General features: G+C 43.5%; 2 protein-coding genes across 5 annotated transcripts in view; one reads left to right on the forward strand and one right to left on the reverse strand.

The window, feature by feature from the left end:
- Window positions 1-6,159, reverse strand: part of SUGCT (succinyl-CoA:glutarate-CoA transferase) — a 339,487-nt gene extending 333,328 nt beyond the window's left edge. For 2 of the 4 annotated variants that reach the window (XM_068156840.1, XM_068156841.1), the window contains exons 1-3: window positions 5,905-6,158; window positions 835-886; window positions 668-741 (exon numbers count right to left, since the gene is read on the reverse strand). In XM_068156840.1, coding sequence (XP_068012941.1) covers window positions 668-741; window positions 835-886; window positions 5,905-6,076 — 298 coding nt within the window. In that variant the 5' untranslated portion in view covers window positions 6,077-6,158. Of the gene's footprint in view, window positions 1-667; window positions 742-834; window positions 887-5,904 lie in introns of all 4 variants that reach the window. The other 2 variants (XM_068156838.1, XM_068156839.1) reach the window with 2 other exon arrangements.
- A 1,672-nt stretch (window positions 6,160-7,831) lies between these two features.
- Window positions 7,832-23,448, forward strand: MPLKIP (M-phase specific PLK1 interacting protein). The gene is made up of 2 exons (XM_068156842.1): window positions 7,832-8,283; window positions 12,720-23,448. The coding sequence occupies exons 1-2, from the start codon at window positions 7,924-7,926 to the stop codon at window positions 12,921-12,923; spliced, it is 564 nt and encodes a 187-aa protein (XP_068012943.1). The 5' UTR covers window positions 7,832-7,923; the 3' UTR covers window positions 12,924-23,448.
- The last annotated feature ends 1,564 nt before the right edge of the window (window positions 23,449-25,012 follow it).

The following is a 25,012-nucleotide window of genomic DNA, read 5'->3' on the forward strand; positions in this document are numbered from 1 at the left end:
CTCGAGGTGTGGCCTAACCAGTGTAGTGTACAGGGGCAGAATGACCTCCCTGCTCTTGCTGGTCATACTGTTTCTGACGCAGGCCAGGATGCCATTGGCCCTCTTGGCTGCCTGGGCACACTGCAGGCTCATGTTCAGCCTACCATCAACCAGTACCCCCAGGTCTCTCTCTACCTGGCTGCTCTCCAGCCACTCTGACCCCAGTCTGTAGCACTGCATGGGGTTGTTGTGGCCGATGTGCAGAACCCGGCACTTGGATGTGTTCAATCTCATGCTGTGGGACTCTGCCCATCGGTCCAGCCTGTCGAGGTCTCTCTGCAGAGCCTCTCCACCCTCCAGCAGATCAACTCCTGCCCCCAGCTTGGTGTCGTCAGCAAATTTACTGATGATGGAATCAATGCCCTCATCCAGATCATCAATAAAGATGTTAAAGAGCACAGGGCCCAGCACTGATCCCTGGGGCACACCACTACTGACTGGCCGCCAGCTGGATGCGGCACCATTCACCACCACCACATCATCAGATAAACACAACCATTGTCTTTCTAAACATTTTTGGAAGGTTTCAGTCTTGCATTCTCTGTCATGTATTGCTTAAAATGCACACACAGCTACTTGTTAAACTACTCCTCCTTCTTATTATATCAATAACAGATAAAAATCTTACCTGGTCTTTCCACTTTAATAACTTCAGCACCTAGATCTCCCAGATTCATTGTGGCAAAGGGCCCTGCAAGTACCCTGTAACATTAAAAAAGGATTGTTTGCATGGTTTTTCCTATCAGAGTATTTGCAGCTGGACAGAATGTTCCAAATGACACACAAAATACAAACCTTGTTAAATCAAGTATTTTCACACCATCCAATGGCTTTACATGACTGGCACCTGACAAGAAACAGAAAACAGTAACTCTTGAATTATTATTCTTTTCTGCAAGATGTTTTGCATTGTTAGCCTGAAACGTTGTTGTTATGGCACTCTCCTCCCTCATCTACCTCCCCCAAACAAAGGATAGTAAAGCTTTCTGCACAGGTAGGTTATTAGAAGCACATTACATTAGTAAAGCTGTTCAAAGCTGAAAAATCTTAGGGTTAACACTGCAGAACCTATTCTAAACACCTACATATTTTACAACAGAGCTATTCTGTAGAGGTATTTTTATGGGCCTTCCACAAAAATTCATATGGCTTAAAGACTAATCTGAAGAAGATCCAGTAAGAGTGTAACAATCAACATCACAATGACGCAAACTACAACTAATGGGTAGTACATAACATGAAGCACAAAATCCTCGTGAAGTCTTTTGATGTGCGTAGACTTAAGCACTTACAACACACAGCAAAAAAAAAAACAAACCAAGAATTTCAGAAAAGAGGTCACAAAACTGATGAATATGTGAACAAAGGAAACCCTGTTCTACCTTTAACTTTCAATGGCAGTTCCACATGCAAGGTAACTAGTAGGAAATCATAATGCTTTCCTCTTTTCCCTCACCTTTTCCAACCTGACTAGCTCTAAGTAACAACAGCAATGACAATAAGCATCTTAGAGCAAGCAATCTTTTAGTCTAGAGCACAATTTTGCCAACTGTCTATTGGGTAACTTCAGAATACCTTCTGCTAACTCGGTGTCTTTAATAGTAGAATAGAATAGAATAGAATAGAATAGAATAGAATAGAATAGAATAGAATAGAATAGAATAGAATAGAATAGAATAGAATAGAATAGAATAGAATAGAATAGAATAGAATAGAATAGAATAGAATAGAATAGAATAGAATAGACTGGAAGAGACCTTCAAGATCATTGTGTCCAACCTATCACCCAACACCACCCAACCAACTAACCCATGCAACCAAGCACCCTGTCAAGTCTCCTCCTGAACACCTTCAGCGATGGTGACTCCACCACCTCCCCGGGCAGCCCATTTCAATGGGCAATCACTCTCTCTGTGTAAAACTTCCTCCTAACCTCCAGCCTAAACCTCCCCTGGTGCAGCCTGAGACTGTGTCCTCTTGTTCTGGTACTGGTTGCCTGGGAGAAGAGACCAACCTCCGCCTGTCTACTGTCCCCTGTGGATGGCAATTTCATTGCTATTTCAAAGGTGGTCTCACACCACACACAAAAAATCCCAACCAAATAACCAATAACACTCCAAAAAACTACACAAGACTACAAGTGGTAAGCATCTCTTCTTGGTGTTTGTCCATGTAAGACAAAGATTTAAATTGTGGGGAAAAAAATGACACAAACAATTCATTCAAGTATAGACTTCCTTACAGAACAGAAAAATGATCCACAGTCCCTCAAGCATGCAGTACTGTGATATGTCTCCTGAGTCATGCAACCTGTGTCACCTGCTCCACACTCCCTCCGCAAGACCTGAGCCATCCTTCCAGCCACCCCAACTCTCCCTCATACCTTACTGTATACATAGTATGAAGGAGATGGATAGAGTAATAACAAAGATGGATAGTGTATTAACAAAGGTAGAGATAGGAAGCATCATTGGGAATTCAAAACTCCTGCTCAAACGTTTCTATTCACCGCACTGCTCTCAATGAGAACACTTGCATCCCATTATCACAGTATCACAGTATAGCCAAGGTTGGAAGAGACCTCGAGGATCATCAAGTCCAACCTGTCACCACAGACCCATGACTAGACCATGGCACCATGTGCCACGTCCAATCCCCGCTTGAACACCTCCAGGGACGGTGACTCCACCACCTCCCTGGGCAGCCCATTCCAATGACGAATGACTCTCTCAGTGAAGAACTTTCTCCTCACCTCCAGCCTAAACTTCCCCTGATGCAGCTTGAGACTGTGTCCTCTTGTTCTGGTGCTGGTTGCCTGGGAGAAGAGATCAACCCCTTTCTGGCTACAACCACCCTTCAGGTAGTTGTAGAGGGCAATGAGGTCACCCCTGAGCCTCCTCTTCTCCAGGCTAAACAATCCCAGTTCCCTCGGCCTCTCCCCAGCCTTGTTGCCCTTCTCTGGACACGTTCAAGTGTCTCAATGTCCTTCTTAAACTGAGGGGCCCAGAACTGGACACAGTAATCAAGAACTGGACACAGTACTCATTCTTCATGACATTTTCCTCAATTATTCCAATCACTCCGTAGGAAAATAAAGTTAATTGGGTTTGGGTATTAATACAGCATGCAGATCAAGGAGCGTGTTGCAAATGTGCTTATTGAGGACTGGCCATGTATCCTTCACGTTCCAGAGATTAGGAAACTTCAGTTTGCCACCTCTCATCAATGCTGCACACCTCAGTGAAAATTCCAGGTGTTGGAAGATACTTGTGCAAGTGCCCAGAGAACAGCACAGATCCTCCAAGTAACTTCAATTTTATCTAGCTGGCTCTAGCTGAGCAAACACTTAAGCATATGCTTGTCTGTTAAGGAACCTAGTACACCATTTGCTTCACAATGGCACTACCCTGTGTTTACAAAAAATATGTAAACAACAGCTTTACTCCCTGAAAAAAAGGCATAATTTTAGTTAACAAAATGAGTCCATCTTCCTCTATTCTCTCCACAAATTTTAAAACTGCATTTTCTTACTCAAAGGCTCACTCCCCCTCCTCTGGAGCCAGTGTTTAATGTTGCATTTCTCGCAGACACACCACTGCAACACAGCAACTTCTCACAGCCAACAGGTTCTCTACCTGTGGCTAATTGGGTCACGCAAATCCTCAAAGAAGCCTATAAAGTGTTAAGACTAGCCCCAAAATATGCATTCATTCCTACCTAAGACTGATCAATCCTTACTAACTGTCACACAACTCACATTATGGTAACACCTAATGCTCCAGTCAGGGATTAAGACTCTTCTGTTGCTGGAAGAGGACTGGAGAGCACAGCTGTTGTTTTACAGACAAACAGACCATTGTGGCATTTATTTTTTGTAATGCTGATAAATAACACTGATGTCCACAATGATGGAGAAATGCAAGAAAGAGATCAAAAACCTGCTTTTGAAAATCTGTGGAAAGAAAAGACTTTTTAGCTTCTTCAAACTAGAAAAAGCACAGATATTCACAAAGGACCTAGATCTGCATTCCAACAAGACACTAATTTGCTGAAACAATTACAATAGAAAGCCTTTAGACTATTGAAGCAGCAGTTCTGGTACCCTGACCCCAAGTATCAGAGTGCTACCAACCCCTTACTGCAGCAACAAAGAAATAAAAAAAGACAGCACTAACACACAGAGGAGATCAAAATTGATCAGTATTCTGCAGAAGCATCTCCTGGGGGTTATGTGTTGGTGTGGGGTTCTGTGTTGGTACTAGTGGTGGTGGGTTTTATTGTTGTTGCTGTTCAGGTTTTTTTTTCAATTTCCTTGCTAGCATCCTATCAGGCACATACCCAAAGTTGACCTTTTCTCTGCAGAGCATTTTTTCCTTGGAAATCTGTCTCAATAATTTAAATTCCCTACAAAGCAAACTCACATTTTCTCTCATATTTTTTGCTTTTAATTATTCCAGTGATTCAATGACTGAAAGAAAAATCCACTCTCCCAGATCTAACTATATCCTGTTTGTAAACTCTCTATTCCCATGATGCTTGAATTTAATCTAAATTAGACTTGTTTCTTTTACAAATAACTTCAGTGCATAAATAAACCCATTCACTCTCAGTGATATAATGGTGGTTTAAACTCTTTACTTAAGCTCAGTAGGTTCTCACAAGGTCAATCTAATGTGACAATGAGTAAGCAATCTACAGAGATAATTCTATGGGTATTTTTATGTCATATTCCCCAAAAGAAGCTTTCCTTTAAGTGACAGAAGAGGGCACCGAGAGCCAATTAGTGCATTTAATACCTTTGTGCCAATGCAATTTAACAGGAAACAAACAGATTCCACTCTAATTGCATCTAATAGCAGAGGGCATCAGTCCTTAAGTCTATCTTCTCATCTTTGGTTGCACAATCGGTACCTTAATTTATACATGCAGCAAAGCTATGATCAAGTCCATCGCTATCGTGAATGACTTCCCTCTCAGCAGGTGCATTCCAAACAGGGATGAACTTGGGACTCTTTCATCCTGGGAAACAGAACTCCAAACTCCCTCTGATTCTTACACAATCACCACAAGAGTAAGTATTTTTACATGGGTTTAAATGACAGAAAAATCGGAGATCCAGAGAAAAACGACTTTGTTGCATTTTAGGTTTAATTCATTTTTTGAGGGGGAAGGTTGTTTCGGGTTTTTGGTTTGGTTGGGTTTGTTTCGGGGGGGGTTGGTTGTTTCTTTGGGGATTTGGTGGGTTTTGTTTCGTCTGGGGGAGGGGGGGGTTGTTTGTTTTTAATTAAAAAAATAAGATTTTTTTTTAATAACATAACATCTGTTTGAAGCTGGAGTTCTGTAGCCTGCGACAACCGAGGCACAGCACATGACAGCAAGCGCTCTTCCACCCCCGTCAGCTGAAGCTGCCCCGCTCCCTGCCCCAGAGCTCCTGTGCAAAGTCCAGCCGCAGCCCCGCTCCGCCGGTCCCCGCCGCGCAGCAGGAGCCAAGCAGAGAACCGAGAAAACACAGACGGCCGGCTCGGCCATAAGCACGGCGCAAAGCGACCCTGATCGACACCCACCGCCCCCACGCCCCAGGCCCCGCGGTGCCGGTGGGGCTGGCAATTGGGCTCAGCAGCCGCCTGTCGGCACGGTCCAGCTCCGATCTCCACTTCAGGAGAGGCCACGGGGCGGACCACGGCGGCAGAAGCCTCCCTTAGCTGTTTCAGGTCCTGCCTGTCCCACAGTGCAGCGGCTCCGAGCACTGCCTGAGTCGCTGCCGGGCTTGTGAGGCCCGGCGGGATTAACGGGCGGAGACACCCAACGAGGCGAGAGAGGAAGGAGGAGGAGGAGAAGGAGGAGGGCGCGGCGCGGCGCGGCTACCTGCCGGGGGATGGCCTCCGCCCCGCGCCCCACCGCCGTTGCTAGGTGAGGCGGAGCTCAGGGCTCTGGAGCAGCGCAGCGAAGCGTTGCCGCCGGCGGCTGCGGGGCACCGGCTCCTCCGCAACCCGCCGCCACATAGGCAGCTGCTTCTTCCCAGCCCGGCGCGCAGCATCGCCACCCCCCTCCAAGAACCAACACCGTGCGCCCCAGGCAGCGCCGCGAAAAAGTGCCCGGCTCCTCCGCACCGCGCTAGCACCGCCCACTACCGCCCTTTCCCTCCTCCCGCACCCTCAGGAGCGTCAAATTGTTCCCGGGCTGGGGCGGTACACAGGCTGGGGCGGGGCCGGGCCGGGCGTCTCGGCAGGCGCGGCTCCAGGGTTTTCCCGCCCCGAGTGACGGGTCCCCGGCGATGGGACAGGCTGACTCCGGTATAAGCTAGTTCCAGTTGTAAGTGGGGCCTCCGATTCTCAGCGTGCAGGTGGCTAGGCTGTGTAAGCAGGGAGGTGTCCGGCAGGGCTTGCAGCAGAACTCCAGGTCCTCTGTCGAAACTTCAGTTATTTGTGCAAAACAGACTTAAGGAGGTTTTGCTGCATCATTTAACTCCTAGTTGATGGCGAGAGAAACTTGAAGAGCCAGCTGAGTATGTGGACTGTGACATGCAACATTTTCCTGGTGGAATAAAAGTAAAGTGTCCCCAGAGTAGCCTTCTGCACCTAAAGCTGGGCAGCTGTGTTGGATGTCATTAAATCCCCTCGCCAGCTGGAGACTGAACCTTCATCTTAACTCTCTTTCTCTGAAGATGCACTATTACGTGCACTCTAAGATAAATCTTCCATATGGCTGTTATTTTATATGTAGTTCTATATGGCTATGAAAGGGTTAAGCTGAATTGACCTTTAAGCCATTCTTGAGCTAAGAACTTTCAGGCTATTTTTAGTTTGTGTTGGGACAGAAAGAAAGGCTTGTTACAGGAACACCATGGTGTCTTCTTGCTCAGAAATAGTACAAAAAAGCCTGCAGAGAGCTTCAGTATTTATGAGAAATACTCCATGAGGATAAAGCAACAGCTGCATCTCAACAATAGCTGAAACTTCTGACTGCTTGGATATGAGCATTTTGAATAGCACAGGCTTCAGAAGTGCTGCAGGGAAAGCATAGAAAAGACTTCAGCATGATGTGTTTGTTGACATGTTTGTTTGTTGACTCTGTGTAATGAAAAGTATGACATGCGCACTTAAAATCCTAGAAGCAATTGGGAGTGATCAACTAGAAACTATCTCAATATAACTGAACACCTGTGGGATTATATCTATTTCTGATTTGTTTGGTGTGAAAGGTGCTTAAATCAGATGAAGCTGTCCTTGTCTGGAGTCACACTGATCAGAAAAATCAATACTTTTGTTGAAAAACTGTCTTGTGCAGACATGGTCTTCCTTGTGTGAAGAATAATAATGATAGTAGTAGTAATAATAACAACAATAGCAAAACAGCTGGTTTTGTTGATTTTTATGAGCTGCAGTACCTGGGCATTCATTCACTGGCAACCACACGGAGTTCACAGATACCGACGTTTATTGCAATGCCTCATAATTTAACAGGCACAGGTGCTACACATCTTCCACGACCTTCTTGCTTCAGACGATTCCTTCTCAACTGCCGCGGGGACCTGCTCTCCAGGTCCCGGTAGGAAACGCGGCCGCGACGGTCAGGGCCGCCCGCGGGGCAGCCCGGCGGTGAAGTGCTCCGCTCCCGGCGGAGGCTGAGCTCGACAGCCCTGCCAGACCCGGCCACCACCAGCTCCCCAGGCCCGGTCAGCCAGGGCGGTTAGAGGCCAGCTGGGTGCCCTCGCTTCGCCATCCCCGGCCCGGAACGTTTTGAGGCCGGAACCTTCAAGCCGCCTGGCGGGGGTAGGAGGGAAAAGGAAGAAGGAGACGCGCCACCGCCCCGCCGAGGTGGTTGCCGAGCGAGGCCGTTGCGCAGGTTTTATTCCTCTCCGCCAGCGCTTTGCTGGCCAAGACTATGTACCGGCAGAGCTCCCGTCCCCCGACGCCTCCGTACGCGAGCGCCGGCTTCCGGAGCCCTCCGTCCGGGGGAGGCCCCATGCCGTCCTCCCCGCGGGGCTACGGGAACCCCTACCACACGCCGCCCTATGGCCACCGGCCTGGGCCTTACGGCAGCGGCCACTCGCCTCATGGCCACAATTTTCACGGCGGCGGCGGGCGGTTCGGGAGCCCCTTGCCAGGGGGGCAGACCCCGCGCAGGCCGCAGAGCGTCAGCCCACGATACCCGACTCCCTACGGCGGCAAATCCCCATCTGGAGCTCCCCTGCACCCGCAGCAGCACAAGCGCTCGCCCGGGGGTTTCCAGAGGCACTACCAGGTATGGGGCAGGGCGGTAAGGGAGACAGCCCTGCGCCTCCGCATAGCGGGGCGGGGGCGGGAGGGAGGGACCTGCTGCTGCTAAGCGGGGTCGCCGCCCGCAGGAGACAGCACGCCGAGGGCTTGTGGCATGGCGCAGCGTCCATTCCCTCCACGGCGATTTTCAGGGGAGAGCGAGACCTGCACCGCACTGGGCAACATGTGCCTTCCCCCGGTAGACGATGGGGAGATCTCAGCTCAGGCAGCTGTGTGATTAGGAAAGGGGAAAAGGCCCTGGGCCCGTTGGGAAAGACGCTTCACAAGCGTGTACCGTTATTCCTTTTCATACTGTGTTGCCTTAAGGTAGAGACAAAATTAAGCACCACACAAAACTGCAGCAAACGCCTCTTTTCCTTATGTATACCTCCCTTTGATAATTTTCCTGTCGCATAGTGGTGAAGTGCCATACGCTCTTACTTTGCCTGTGTTGACTTACATCGTGGAAGCTGCCTTATTCACAGCTTTCTGGGACATGAGCAGAGAAAATAAATACTCTCTTAAAGAGAATTAGGCTCAGACTCCTTTAAGCAGAAAGGAGAGCATCTGCTGAGATAATAGGGTAGCATTTTAAAGTCTTTGCATTGCACTGTAAGCCTTAATTTGTATAGTATTTTTCCTGAGAGCTACCAACAGCAGGTTCGGTGAGCTACACTCTTTTCAGCTGGTTGAGTTGAGGCATGTGACTGGCAGTGCAGATGGACATGACAGTTCTTGAGATAATACCAATTTTAATCTACAGAGCTTACTTTACACAGTATTAGAGAAACTCTAAAAGTGTGACAAATTACACGTGCCATACAAACAACGGTAACATTTTCAGATGTTCTTATTGACACTATCAGGATTGAAGTGTAATAATGGAGTCAAGTCTTGAGAGATATGTAAAAATCTCCAAATGCCTACACTGCATAGTTATGTTTCCATTCAAAAGTAGTCTTTGGTTACTTTTTTATGATGTGTAATCTCAGGGTTGGTGGAATAAAGTTCATTACAAACTCTATGCATATCCTCCAACACAGAGTCAAAGACTTTTCCCTTTGGCATGGAAGCCTACACAGATCACTTAACCTCTCTGCCTGTTAGAAAGGCAAAGGATGTGGGGTTTCTGCTGCAGATTCTGGTGGGACAGCTTATGTCACCAGTGCCTAATTTCCCTTCAGAAGATGATTCTTTACATATTCAATTAGGCCTGCCTGGAATTAATATGCAGGAATCTATTTGCCTCTGGTTGTAGTGGGAACAGTTTCATGTCAGGCAGGAAGAGCCTTAAAGGCTCCATTCATGGTGTTAAGTAACAAACATGACACAAAAAAAGGTAGAAGTTTCAAGCCAGTCTCAGAGTTTCTTCTCCTGCCCTTTCCTTCTGCAGATGTTGAGAGTAGTTTAGGAGCATTGATACTTTCTAAGACTGTTAAGACATCCTCTATCCATAGTTTTGCCTAGGACTAGGGTAGTCTGCACATGTGCATTTTTGTGTGCACATGTGGGTTGTTTAGGGTGAGAGGGCAATAGAGGCAGCCACAGAGGAATGCTCAGAAATTCAGTCTCCATTTTCTTCAGTGGGGGAAACAAGAATTTCAATCCATAAGGCCACAAATACTTAGGTAGAGGGATTTTTTAACACTTTCTAATTGTCAAGTTTATTCTGAGGTATGCAGATTCTTCCCCCCTCCATTCTCCACCTCAGATGCTATTAGTAAGAGAACTACAATGCTTTTGGAATCTGTGATGCTGCTGTCACCTTTGAGCTGAAAGGCTGAAGTGACCCTTCAAAATCCTATCAGGAAATCCAAAAGAGAGTTTCTATTTACTTTGGTCTCATTAGCGTTCTGTGCTCATTTTGAGCTTGTAGAGGTCTACAAGATACTGTTTTATGTAACAGAAAACATAAACATTGTGGATCTTTTTGGAAATGCCTGACTTGACCTGTGTTAAGGCAGACAGTTTACAGAGGTTAGCCAATAGTTTATGGAGCTTTCTCTGGTTTTTTTCTATAAGAGATGAATCTGCTGTACATTTTATAAAACCACATTTGTCATCTCTCTCAAATATCTCAGAATTCACCTAGCGGTAGTGTTTCTCGTTCTACGCTCCACAGGACTCAGCAAACTAGCTAGCAGCAGTAGCTAGTTAGTGGTCATGGGTTGAAAATTATTACAGAAAGCTAAAAACAACAAAGCTTTGAAATGGTACAGTCATGATTTTTGAAGAAACCTCATAAAGGGAGTGATTGACTGCCCTCATTTTCAAGGCATTATTACCATATTTAGTAGTAATGTTAATGAGTAGCAGCAAAAGAGTTTTTTTTTTATGTAAAGAGATAGTACCTGAAAAAAAGTAAGACTACACTGTAATAGACTACTATAGTCTATTCTAGACTAGACTAAGGCAAGTTAAGTGAGGAAAGGCTGTTGGCACCAGTGACAATAAAATACAAGGCTTTTCTAAGGTATCTCTGGCACTAAACTATTCCTCTTGCACAGAATGGTTGCTCTTGCATGGGTAGGGCTATTTTTGTCTTCCACAGGCCATATGAAAAATCACATATTTGCCAATTAAAAAAAAGTAATGACTGAAATTTAATTAAATACCTACTTATCACCAAAGGCTATCAGTCTTGTATTGCACAATGGTAGATTTCCTAGATATCAGAGATGCTGAAATGTCAGTGCCACTGACAGCCTGCACAATACTTGAGTGAAATTTCTTGTTATAAATAAATCCATCCAAAAAAGCTTTAGCCCTGGGTTAATTTGTCCTGTCACTGGACACAGTACATCAGTTCAGCTTGGAGTTCTGCAGATTAGGCATGACATTACACAAGCTCCACACTCAACCTGTTTTACAGTGCCAGTTACATGGTCTCCATTAAACCTGGTGGGTTTTAAAGAGTTATTTTTTATTTCTTTGGAAGAGATTAGTAAAGCAGTAGTACACACTACGTTCCAAATGTGCTTACCAGAAATGGCATTTTGGCTAGCGCATGTTGGCTTGCTTTAGGAAGCTTCATGTCCCTCAAAGTTTTTTCAGATGTATTTTCAGGTTATTCTCTGCCCCTTGAATGGTTTTGATGCAATAAAGCAGTTCTCTACCTTACAGTGATTTTTCTGTTCTGAGGTCATCATTTTAGCTACAGGACCTCATTGTACTACAAGGAATTGTTAGTTACAAGTGCCCTGTAAATGAGACATAGATGTTCCCACATTTGGTTGTGTACCCATTATCATCAAGTTTTAGGAGTTCTAGAAAAGGAGTTACTGGGACCGCATACAGAGCCTTCTGCCACAGCATGTTTTCAGAAAGAGTTTCAGCAGTTTGAGTGGAATCTGTTCTTCTGGCTAAGCACAGGGGCCTTCACTGTCTGGCACCAAGTGCCCCATCCATTCTCTTCCTAAACACCTCCAGTGATAGTGACTCCACCACCTCCCTGGGCAGCCCATTCCAATGGCCAGTATTAGTTCAACACCATCACTGCTGGCCCAAGGAATGAGAGTGGGGGGAGAAGCAGCCCTTAGTCAGTGCTTTTACCCTCCTTCACAGTTGGAGACTGATGATCACCTTCAAGGAGTCCGGCTGTAATCCTACAGAATGCAGCAGGCATGTTTGGAGACTAACTATGGTGTATGTGTAGTATAGGTTGTTTAACTCTGTTTACAACAAATTATACAAATACAGCTTTTGACAAAAACCTCATTTTGGGGGGAGATGAATTTGAGGAAAAGAGCCATGAATAATGCAAATGGAAGAGAAAAGTTATTTGCTGCATGTCATAGCTCTCTAAGTTGCAGACTTACAACAGGTTTACAGAAGCAAGTGTGGTTATCCTATATCTTTAAAAACAAAATATCAAAAGCTTTTTTTTTCCCCTATGCAATATCTACTTAATCAGTAATACATCCCAGCTGTATATCAGATGAGGTAATCTGCTCTCAAATTCCACAGAACACCAGTTTAGTTAAAACAAGGTGGTTTTCCCCGTACGTTTTTCAGGTCATGTGTAGCTAGTTTCATCGTACAGTGCTGTGTTCAAGCTATGAGTACTTAATATCTGACTTTGCTCTTGTAAATATTATTAACTCTTACTCAGCCTCTAACTCCCTGTTTTGTTGTTCAGCTTGTGAGTTAGCTTATGAAAACAGCCTGAGGCCAGAGTGACTACTTTGGAGAAGACTGCTATTTTTCTTAGCCTAATAAATCATCACTCATAATTAAAAGTATAATGAAGTTAATATATTCTGAGGAAGATACAAGTAGAGAACAGTAGTTATCATTAATAAGCAGCTTCAAAACCCTGCTACATTAGAAGGAAACTATTTATTTATTTAGTTGTTTGGTTTTGTTTATTTAGTTTTAATTAGTCTATTAAATGTTTCTTTACCTGATGGTTTTCTTCCAAAGGGATCACCCAGGACATCTACTCCATTTGGTACACCGCATGGCAGAGAGAAAAGAGTGTCTAATGATGTGGAAAACTATTACAGACCTTCAATGCTTGAGGACCCATGGGCTGGCCTAGAGCCAGTTTCTGTTACAGACATAAACCAACAATACAGCAGTGAGCAAACAACATACACTGGTAAAAAAGGGAGGTATTTCAGCTAACATTTCTAAAAGGCCAAATAACTCCATCTTGTCAGGAAAACTTGGACAAAATCTTTATGTTTACACAAGATGAACAATAAGCAAGACCTTAGGTAATGCTTTTATTTGATCACTTACCCATCCTTTTATCCGACTTCTTTTTTTCTGCATTGGATATTTTTATGTATGAGAGGGAAAAGGAGTGGTAGGAAAACTTACATTTCTGGCTACATGGAAGTGCCTACCAGCTTTGAAAAACAAAATGTTCTTTAGTCACCAGCGACTGATTTGTAACTGTTAAAACAGGTTTCCATATATTTACCTCTTCCGTGCCAGATTGTCAGCCTTTTATTGTAAACTCTGCTAGGAAATGGTATTTTTTTAATGTTTCAACATTTTTAGAACAAAAAAAAAAACCTTGGAAATAAAATAGAGGTTTTGTAATCCTTGTTTTGTAATGTATAAAGATTACTTTAGAACGTTTGTTAAGGTGTCCACGTGAACACAGACAGTACTAGTGCAATGAGGTGACTCTGTCAATGTGCTTGCATGCTGAGTTTTGTGCATAGAATTCTTTGTTGAAACATGATTTTTAGCCATCTCAGGTAACAAATGTATTGTCTTTGGTAAGTTTAGTTTGTTGAATTAGCTCATGAATCATAAACATAATATCACAATAATTTGCTTTTGTAGTTAAAAAAAACCCCAAACAACAAAACAACACAAAAAAACCTTGCTTGGAACAAAATTAGACATTTCTGGATTACAGTAAGAAGGCCATTGAGTGGCATTTAAAGTCTAAGGAGCACACAAAACATCAAGGTGAAATAAATGTAAATGTATGTTCTGCATCCACCTGTTAGACCAGCATAGAATAAGTGACAGCTCATTACACAGTTGACATCAGTACATGCAAAGCATCTTGGGATTTTTACTTGCACAGGATTTTTCAATGTTTTTAAAGTTATTTTTTATTTTTATCTATGGCAGGCAGCTTTGCCTGGGGAAGTCTTGTTTTGTGTGCAGGCATGATGTATTTTCACAATGAAGTGGGAAACGAAGGGTTTTTGGAGCCTGTTTGTATGTGGAAAATCCATGTAGTGCATCCATTATAATCCAGAATAAGTAAGAAATAGTTCCACCTGCAGGCATAGTCTTAATATACCATGGTAAGCCTGCAGTAGAAATTCAAATTTTTGTTGAACCTACCACTGTTTATCTTGGCTTCTAAGCAGTATGTAGAGAGTGAAATCTTAGTTAAAAAAAAAAAAAAAAGGCAAAAGAAAGCATTAGTTTAGCTTTCAAAAGGTATGTTTTGTTTTAAGCTTCTTTCTTGCTTCACAGAAAGCATATTTTTGTAGTCCTGAAGAGTGGGTAGGTAAAAAAGCACAGGGAACCACATTAGACTGTTCTTTGTAACATGTCTTTTGCTGAGGTAGGATAGTCCTATATAAACTCTCTTGGGCTAGTGCCACCTTCAGGAGCATTTTCAGTTTTGAACACATTGAAATGTGCTAGTGGAGACTTTTGCACTTTTATGACCATAACCTGAAGTTTGTCACTTCTGTCTTCCCTCCATTGACCTCATTGTTCTAGTTTTATACCCCAAAAGGCTGCTCAGAGAACTGAGAACATTAATCCTGCTTGATACCAAGAACAGTTAAACCTTCATCCCAGGTTCTAAACTGTGTCTTAAATGGCAGCTGTCAGCATTGTTATCTGTAGCAAGTACCAGCAAAACTGAGACAAGAAGTTGTATATAGTCTTTAGAATTTATAGAATGAATCCATCAATATCATTGTCAAAAGAAGGCTTTCTTTCCTTTTTTGTTACCATGTCAGATGGTGTAAAGCTCACACACACACAAAAAAAAAAAGTTGCAGGGTGCTTAACCCAGTCACCTTTTTGTTACTGTTTCCTTTGTAATTCAGTGCAATGTTTGGTGATCTTGGGGAAAGAGATACCTATCACAGAGACTAAAGCTATGGAGTGTTCCCAGTTAGACGTGAGAAGAAACTGGGTTTGGAAAGGGAAAAGATTGATGAGAGAAGAGAAATGGTTAGAGCTGGGACTGCTTATACAATAGCCAACATCAGCCACCCTTGCACAGTGCAGAGATGCATTTTGCCTCTTGGGCTTTGCAGTTGACCCAGGGATCAAAGCCAGCCTCCTCTGGTAATAACTCCTGGAACTGAGTGTCAGACATCAACGAAGGTAAATGTTCCAGACAGAGAACTGAGGAAATAATCTTGAAGCGTTAATTAATACAGGCTTCCCACAATGCCATCTGTAAGCTGCTGCTCCACTGCACTGCAGGATATGACCCAACAATTCTAAGTACATCGTACTGCTAAAGACTCCAATAATGTGGTCAAGAATCATCAAGGAATTAAAATGTAGATGCAATAAACTTCCTAACTGCATCATACTGCACCTCTCGGGCTTCTAGGAGAAATTCTGCAATTACAGTTAAGATTCTAAAACGTCGGTGTTGAATGAGCTGTACATGCATGAACACATGTTCAGAACGATAAATATTATGTACTTAAAGCTAGTTTAAGCTTTGCCTCTTTTGCTACGACATCCAGGAAGCACTCACCCATGGTTTCTCCTTTTTCCCATATGGCAAACATTCCTTTCACTCATATGTGTCTAATGGAGATAGGATCTGTCACTTCCACAATGTGGCTGTGGAAGTGGCATTTGATGAGAAGTACAGCATAAGCACAGCCTTTCTTCATGACTCCATAAAATCAAATAGTGCCTGTGTCTTGTTAAAAAAAGGGATTCCTCTATAGCAAAACACACTAAGAATATGAGCATTGTTCTTGCTTCGACAGACTTCTTAGATTTTAAGGTAAGTCATTTGGCTCCTTTTTCACCAAGTCTGCATCGATGTACCTGTACCTCTCCATTCTGTTGCCTTGGTGCTGTGTGTGTCTGTCAAGTCCAACTGACTTCACATTTGGTTGTAAAGGAGTTGTATAACTCATTACTAACTCTCTTCTAGCATAAACTTAGTTTTATTTGTTGCTGTTTGCTGCTTTGCTGAACAGTGAAACTATTGGTACTGCACCGTGCTAACATCACAGCCAGACAGCTGAAATCAGCAGGGTACTGTTCTGTGTAACAGCAACTTGGGAGGTGAGGAGGTGCCCCAAGCTGTGTGATGCCATGTTTCACAGAGTCGAAGTTGGGGGTTTCTCTGCAGCTTCCATGTGGAATATTCACTCTCCTCTCCTATTTTACATTAAGACTGTATAACAATTTAGAATGTTAAACTTTTAATTAAAACTGGATTAAAAAAAACTGTCAAATCACTTCCCTTGAGAATTAGCAGTAAGGCAGCGAGGCAGATTTCTCATGTCAAAACTGGGAACGCATTGTAGGGGACGTTCTTCTAGTCAGCAGAACAGGTATCTGCTTCTGCAGACAGGTGGATTTTCTTTTCCTCTTAAGGACATTTTTCTGTGCTTATCACTTTGTGTAAGTGTGTTAATTAGACATTTGAAGTGGAGCAGTTGAAACAGGGGAAGTCTATAAAGTAGTTCCTATTTAAAGAACAGTTTTTACAGGCTGTTTGGGTTTGAGTAATCACTGATAGCAGAGGATTTACTCCTGCAACCAAGATACGTAAATACCTAAACTACAGGTTGAAAACTGTCATCCATTTCTCTGCCAGTGCCTTTTGTCAGCTCTGTAATAAACTGCTCTGTTTAGCAAATGCTTTGAATCTGAATTCATACATGAGCTAAGACTGTCTTGCAATGAATTCCACTTGTTTTTACACCATTCTAAGTTTTCAAGAGAAAGACTTGTTCTCCTTTACCCAAATCTAGATGCCTGCCTTTCTCCTCTCCTCCCTGAAGAAGGGCAGAAAAGGGAGGATTGCTTATGCTGACTGGTGAAGAACCATGTAATGATTTTCATAGCTTGGGCTTTCAGGAGCTTGTGTGTGCCAGCTGGCTCATGCATCTTGCACCACAAGAAAGGAATCACCTTTCTTGTTGTGTTAACACCTAGCAGTGTAATTCCAGCTCTCAATCATCGGTTCACTTTTTTTTTGCCTACACTAACTTTTTATCTGCGTGCCTCACAAGGCAGAGGGTGAATCAGTTTAATTTTCTGCTGTTTCACTAAAATATGTGCCTAGCTGACATAAAGGACACTTTCTCAACCTGGACTCCTGAATGTACCCTTTAAAAAGTGATGAGCTCTTGAATATTGTCCCTCAAGCCTAGGCCTAATCTTTAAAGCATTTTAAATCTGTCTCAGAGAGCTTCATCTCCATTATTCCTTCATGACACTCAGAAAATGAGACTGTTGGGCTAGAAGCAGTTGGGCAGATACTTGGTGCTAGACAAAGGTGATCAAACCACCCTTCCCCTAGAGGTTACTGCTAGTTTCTTGCCATTCCAGTGCAGTGGGGCTGGGGCAGTGTTTTGAGCCCAACAGTCATTTTGTGTCGCCAGCTCTGTGTGGGTTGCAGCATCTTAAACTACATCAGTGGTTTGCTGAGTGCACAGCCTAGATTTTAAACTTTACCAGTGTTATAAATTGTAATTTCTAGTTTTAACTCCTAGGCCTGTTGCACAGTCACCTCTTCTGCAGTAAAATCACAGGTGAATTCCACTGCCCTTTGCTCACTGATCTCTGGCTGTGGCACATTCCTCATCTGAAATACAAATGTAAACATCTGTATACAACAAAGTCACATGTAGCCAAGGGGGGGGGGGGGGGACGACATACCAGTACAGTTGTCAGGGTGACATTTTTAATGCTACTGGCACTACTGCTATTAAAATACGAGATTTTTGTCCCCTTTTAACAGGAAAAAAAAAAAAAGAAAAAAAAAAAGAAAAAAGCAGCTGAGATGCAGAGCTGGAAACTTTGTTTTGCACAGTACAAGATGAACTACATGACTGGGGCCATCATTACAGTTCAGCATCACCTGTATTATCCTGTTCCCAGTACTGGAAGCAAAATGGGTTCTTAAACAAGGAGCTGAAAAAAATACCAACAGGCTCCCTAACAAGACAGAAAAGGGGATTTCTCAGTAATTAACTTACACAAGAATAATTCTTAAGAAGAATTCCTAAGGAGAATTCCTACACAGCCTCACCAGCTGTGGGGCTTGTCGTGTTCTTACTTTAATCCTGGAGAAGCCCTGACTTTTTTGCAGTTACTCCAAGGTGAACATCAGTCAAAGCTGTTCCCTGTCAAAAGGGAAAGGTCCCATTTCCACAGATTATTGGACACCATTTCACAAAACAAGGTTGTTCTGTTCACTAGCTGTGCTAAGCTCTTGCCTCTATTTCTTAAAATTTTAGAGTCAAGTACTCCTGCATTTTGATTTCAAATGTCAGTATTATTTGGCAGTAAAAAAAAGTACCTTCATGTTCTACCAGGCAGATAACTTTCAGATATTAAACTTGCTTCATTCTGAGTATCAGTGTTTTCCAGTAAACACTGACAGGAGTGTGGAGGGTATCTTAAATTTGTACTTTGGTATTTTTCCCCCCTACAAAGGAAAAAAACCCCTTAATTACTTTTATTCAGATGTCAATTTATGGCAGGGCAGGTGGTGGTGGTTGCATAGCATAATTCAAAAGACTCTGAGGCTCCCTTTCCCTTATTTGATGGCACTTAACATTTCCCAGACCTGGCCAGCACAGTTCACCCAGCAGGGTCAGAGCTATTACAGGTAGAAAAATGGAGATGTGGTCTGTGCAGTGCCAAAAGGTCTAAACAAGAGGGACATCTTCGCAGTGCAGTGTAACCTGTGCTAGCCCATTTCCACATTGGAGCTAGAATGAGATATTAACAAGGACAACATGAGTGAGACCCTTTCCCTCCCACACACACATAAACATACCTCATGAGGTTTTCAATTTTCTAAGCCTACAGTGAATCATTAAGTTATAGGAATCAAGGATAAGAGAAGTTAAAATATTATTGCATTTTTCCATTAGTGACAGCATCTTAGGAGGCAAAGAATTTGACATCATATCAAGCTGAAATTTTTAACACAATTAATTTCATATGAGCTGCACCAAAACTGAAGGTACTACCCTATTTTCATGGGCAGCAGTAATCAAGCTGCTTGATCCTGTCTGAAAATATGCTTAAACCTGGTAACCATGTGTATTTTGCCACAACCTAATTGCTGTGTAGTCAGCATAGTTAACAGCTATTCCTGTGGAGTCAACAAGTGTTTTGCTTTGGGTTTAAATCTTTGTAGTCTGCATGAGGGAATTCCTCAGAGTTCAGATGCTGAACATGTTGAGGCAACTATTAGCATAAATACTAATAGCAAATCCCTCTATGTGCTGAGGCAAATCATTCTCTTTTCAAGCATCACAGGAGCCAATGCTGAAACAAGGGAAGAGGGAATCAGGCTAATTGACAACTTCTGTGGTGACTACACAGCACAAACCACAAATAAGAGAGCAAACATAAGCTTTATACAGCACTGATTGCCAGCTGGGGAGTAGTATCAACAGGTGCTGCACTCTAAGTAGCAGTTGTGCAGCATTTTTAAAAACAAACCACTACCTCCTGTGGCTTAATGAAGATTTTTAGGTTAATGCAAAATATGGCTGTGAGCTGGATTCCCTCAGCAGATGTTGGGAATTACCTGTTACTGTTCCTACAGTTAAAAATATAGTAGGGGTTGGAAAGGACCTTGATTCTGACTCCCGTGCCAAAATGGGATCACCTAGGACAGGCCACACAGGAACACACCCAGGAAAGGTTTTGAATATCTCCAGAGAAGAGACTCCACAGCCTCTCTGGGCAGCCTGCTCCAGGGCTCCAGCACCATCACAGGAAAGAAGTTTCCCCTCATGTTTAGGTGTTGTCCTATCACAGGATACTAGTAAATAGAGCTTTGCCCTTTCTACTTGACACCACTTGCAGTCATCCAACATGACCTGGACAGGCTGGAGAGCTAGGTGCAGGCAAATCTCCTGAAGTTATATAAGGACAAGTGCAGGGTCCTGTCCCTGGGGAGGAATAACAACATGCACCAGTACAGGTTAGGGCCTGCCCTGCTGGAAAGCAGCTCCACAAAGACATTGGAGTGCAGGTGGACAGCAAGTTCTCCATCGAACAAAAATGTGCCCTTGAGGCCAAGAGAGCCAATGGTATAGAATCATAGAATCAATAAGGTTGAAAAAGACTTCAAAGATCATCAAGTCCAACCTGTCACCTAAGACCTCATGACTACTAAACCATGGCACCAAGTGCCACGTCCAGTCCCCCCTTGAACACCTCCAGGGATGGTGACTCCACCACCTCCCTGGGCAGCCCATTTCAATGGCTAACAATTCTCTCTGTGTGGACACCTTCAGTCTGGGACTGGCACCCAGTATCCTGGGATACATCAAGAAAAGTGGTCTCCCAGCAGGTCTAGGGAGATTCTTCCACCTCTCTACTCTGTCCTGGTGAGACCACACCTGGAATACTGCATCCAGTTTTGGGCTCTCCAGTTCTAGAAAGACAGAGAACTGCTTGAGAGAATCCAATAGTGAGCCACAAGAATAATTAAGGGACTTGAGCATCTCCCCTATAAAGAGAGACTGAGATCCCTGGGGCTGTCTTTGAGAAGACTGAGAGGGGTTCTCATCAATGTGTATAAATATCTGAGGGGTGGGTGTCAAGTGGAGGGGGCCAAGCTCTTTTCAGTGGTGCACAGTAATAAGGAACAATGGGTTCAAGCTTGAATATAGAAGATTTCACCTCAACTTGAGGAGAAGCTTCTTTACAGTGAGGGTGATGGAGCACTGGAACAGGCTGCCCAGGGAGGTTGTGGAGTCTCCTTCTCTGGAGACTTTGAAAACAGATGTGGATGCATTCCTGTGCGGACTACCCTATGTGATCTTGCTTTGGCAGGGGGGTTTGGACCTAGTGATCTCTTGAGGTCCCTTCCAACCTCTATCATACTGTGATACTGTGACACTCACCCTTCAGGTATTTATAATCCATAAGATCCCTTCTCAGTCTTCTGTGCTCCAGGCCTTTCCTCACAAGTCAGATATTCCAGACCTTTAATCATCCTCATAGCCCTCCCCGTTGGACTCTCTCTAGTGTGTTCCCATCTGTCTTGAACCGGAGATAGCAGAACTGGACACAGTACTTGAAGCATGGTCTCAACAGGACAGAGTTTGAGGAAGAGAGTAACTACCTTCACACCACTTAACCTGCACAGCCTAGCATCACTGCCTAAGTCTCATTTCATCTGCACTTTTTCTTTAAGCTGAGACAAAACTGCATTTGAATATCTTGGGGATTCTCGAAAAAGTGAAAGGGATCATTCATACCTGCAAATAGTCCAAGTGTACAACTTCAGCTGGTCACTGCAAGAGGGCACCAAGGGTCTATTGATTACTTGCCATTCCACTTTCCTGAAGCTACTTCTCTTACCTGTACATTTTTAGTATTCTCCTGGTTGCTATGGTGATTAAATTACACCAAGAAAATTTTTTTGTTGTTTCTATTCAGCTGTTAAGAAAGCAGTATGTGCATCATGCATAACAGGTTGAGAGACTGCCATCACTGTTTTCAAATTAATGAACTCCCAAATCATGTCCCTGTTGAAGCTAAAGGCAGCTTACCCTACCAGCAGTGTTCCTGTACTTAGAATAGCTTCTGAACTTCCAAGCATGTAGAAAACTTGTTCAAAGAAACTTTAAATCCCTGTTTTCAGGTTATCTATTGCATCTGGTTGCACTTTCCTGCCACTGTTTAATTTCCTCTCAGAATAACTGCTGAATCTTTTATACATTGGCTACAGCAAGTCTTCTGTTGCCTCAGAACTGTATGTACATCAGCCATATGATTCTATGATTATATATTAAAGCTTTTCTGCTGAGGCTTTCCCTGGCAACCATCCTGCTTTTCCTGCCCTTTCCACTGGAATAGGCTTGATCCACTCTTCAGTGCTCTGCTGGAGGGGTTGCTGGAATTGATGCCACACAACCACGCAGCACACCCAATCCACTAAAGGTCCTGTTGGTTTACATTGCTAGAGATGATGTCAACAAGCAAAGTGCATGCAAATTCTCCTGACTCATCTAAATGAGCCTTCTTTGCTTGAGCCCTGGTAACTGTGGATGCAGAGAAGGCAAAGTTGCTGAATGCCTTCTTTGCTTCAGTCTTTACTCCTAAGACTGAAGTCCAGACCTCCTCCTCCAGAACTCCTGAGGCCTGCATTCATTTCTTTATTTCTTCACAGGCTCCACAACATTCTTTGTGGCCAGGTCTTGCCTCAGCTCTGGACTCCTTTTCTACCAACTATTCTCACATTGTCTCTTCAGCTGACACTCCATTTAAACCTGGTATTTCTCTTTCAAAACACTTCTGTGCTTTTGTGACTTAAGCCATCCACAAACTGCCTTCTTCAGAGCTATCTGTATCACAAGAACTTTTTCCACCCTGAACGGACTACCACTGTTCCCCTACTTCTCCTGTCAGAGCAGATATTGCAAATGCTTTCAAATCAAACAAGTGAGACCTTGGATAGTTTAATATGTGTTTGAAACTCAACTTGTTGAGGTCTGAAACAAGAAAGCAAACTCAAGTAAGCTGTCAGTAATCTCCCTAGCAATAATAATGTTGCAACATCAATTGTAAGGTGATCTGTTAACGTACCTCTATCTGTAACCTGCCAATGTCTTTCTCCTTTTTTCTTCCTGCAAAATCTTTTAAGACTTGCATTTCATTATCTTTGTCCTATTGGATTCATTTTATCCTATTTTAGAATAGAATAGAATAAACCAGGTTGGAAGAGACCTTCAAGATCATCGCATCCAACCTATCATCCAACACCACCTAATCAACTAACCCATGTAACCAAGCACCCTGTCAAGTCTCCTCCTGAACACCTCCAGTGATGACGACTCCACCACCTCCCCAGGTAGCCCATTCCAGTAGGCAATCACTCTCTCTGTGTAAAACTTCCTCTTGACCTCCAGCCTGAACCTCCCTTGGCGCAGCCTGAGACTGTGTCCTCTTGTTCTGGTACTGGCTGCCTGGGAGAAGAGACCAACCTCTGCCTGTCTACAACCCCCCTTCAGGTAGTTGTAGACAGCAATAAGGTCACCCCTGAGTGTCCTCTTCTCCAGGCTAAGCAACCCCAGCTCCCTCAGCCTCTCCTCATAGGGCTTGTGTCCCAAACCCCTCACCAACTTTGTTGCCCTTCTCTGGACTCGTTCCAGCAACTCAACATCCTTCCTAAACTGAGGGGCCCAGAACTGGACACAGGATTCAAGGTGTGGCCTAACCAGTGCTGAGTAGAGGGGCACAATGACTTCCCCGCTCCTGCTGGCCACACTATTCCTGATACAGGCCAGGATGTCATTGGCCTTCTTGGCCGCCTGGGCACACTGCTGGCTCATGTTCAGCCAACTATCAACCAGTAGCCCCAGGTCCCTTTCTGCCTGGCCACTCTCCAGCCACTCTGACCCCAGCCTGTAGCACTGCACGGGGTATGGGATATAGATCTCAGTAAAATGTGGATTCTATAAATTAAAGCAGAATTAAAGCAGTTTGTTAATTGTTATTTTTTCTTATGAATGTGTACATAGATTTTGTCAAATCTCAATTCCCACTGTCCACTGGTTAGTGCTAGGGAAAAAACCCACCAAACATTTATCCTGATATCGTGCATAATACTTAGGTCTAAACCTCACCTGTCAACTCCCACATCTAAAACCTTTTTTCAAAGCACAAGAGAGATTATCTACTATTTAAAGATTTCAGATGACAGACATGCCAGCATCTGTCAACTGCAGTTGATCCCAAGCCACTGCTCCTTCAGACAACCCAGTGTGAAAGCTGTGCACAAGCAGGAGAATGACAGAGCACAGTTCCAGAGATTGCTTTCATCCCTCCCAGCAGAAATCCACCTTACAGGTGTAAACATTGCTTCCAATTTGACGTTAAACCAATGCATTAACTATGCTTCATTAAACATCACAGCACCCTTTAGAGAAGATGTAACACTCTTATTCCACCATTTTACAGAGGGCAGAATTAAAGAACAGCAAGAAAAGTTGTCTTGGTCAAATTTTATTATCAGAAGAGAGCCCAGTGGTTTTTTCCTTCCCTATTGCATTCCCTAAAGCTAGTTAATAACATTTTCAGAGCAAGTTTTAAATGCAGCACCTTCCTGGGAGGAGGGATGCCAGCAGCAAGGCAGCCTCACTGTCCAACATATAGTAATGATAAATAGCAGCTGTTTAATTCTGGGAGCATCTTTGTCTCTGCAGTAATTATTCATTAACTGTCCCAGATCCTGATAAAATTCTGCAAAGCCATTCTATTCTTCCTGAGCACCTTTGAAATTTGCTGTAGAGAGTAGAAGTAGTCTCAGAAATATTTATCTTGGGAAAAAAAAATAAACCCATTTCTTACATCGTAAGTGTGCAAGGACTTGGAACAAGCAAGACTGTGTGACTTCTATGATACTCCACACATTTGTGTGGTTCACAGCTCTTCTGTGGCCATGATAAGTGTGCCAAATTACACATAATTTTCTTTAATGGAAAGTAGTTTTGTAAAAAAAACCCCAACATTCTATTGAAAAGGGAAATTCTGTCACTGGGGAATTAAATGGAAATCCCTGCTGAAGTTAACAGGGGTTTGTTTTTCATCCTTTATCTGAACTAAAATCCACAATGACAGCAGAAACAATTTCAGGCTAAAGTAACAGTCTCAGTTTTCATCTCAACACTATAGCATTGGGGGTCACAGCCTCCTAATAAGAGAGGGATACTTGTACTTCCACTGCATATGGAAATGATTTACACTGTAATCAAAAGTGTAGCCCCTTCCAGTGGATGATTCTCAAGCAATTATCACAGACTAAACCAGCCCTTAGCTCAACTAGCCATTAATTTAATGACACCTTTTTTTAATAACCACTATCTCCACAACTGATAGATGCTCAATCTGGCCAAGCACCTGCTCTCTCATCTCATGGAGACAAATGTGGTTCAGCTTTTCAGATGACTGAATGAGAATGCAAAACACGACAGTATTCTAAAGTACATGGTAATAAACTTTCCCTGCTTCAAAACAAAAAAAATAATCCACAAGTTCATGTCTGG

The sequence above is a fragment of the Melanerpes formicivorus genome, unplaced genomic scaffold (assembly GCF_026170545.1).
Source record: "Melanerpes formicivorus ecotype bairdi unplaced genomic scaffold, bMelFor1.0.p_v2 SCAF_35, whole genome shotgun sequence".
Lineage (NCBI taxonomy): Eukaryota > Metazoa > Chordata > Aves > Piciformes > Picidae > Melanerpes > Melanerpes formicivorus.

Bases quoted from the DNA above. Each gene is read 5' to 3' on its own strand.
- MPLKIP (XM_068156842.1), top strand. From the start codon at position 7,924: ATGTACCGGCAGAGCTCCCGTCCCCCGACGCCTCCGTACGCGAGCGCC. The intron at 8,284-12,719 runs GTATGGGGCAGG...TTTCTTCCAAAG, and splicing joins GTTTCCAGAGGCACTACCAG to GGATCACCCAGGACATCTAC.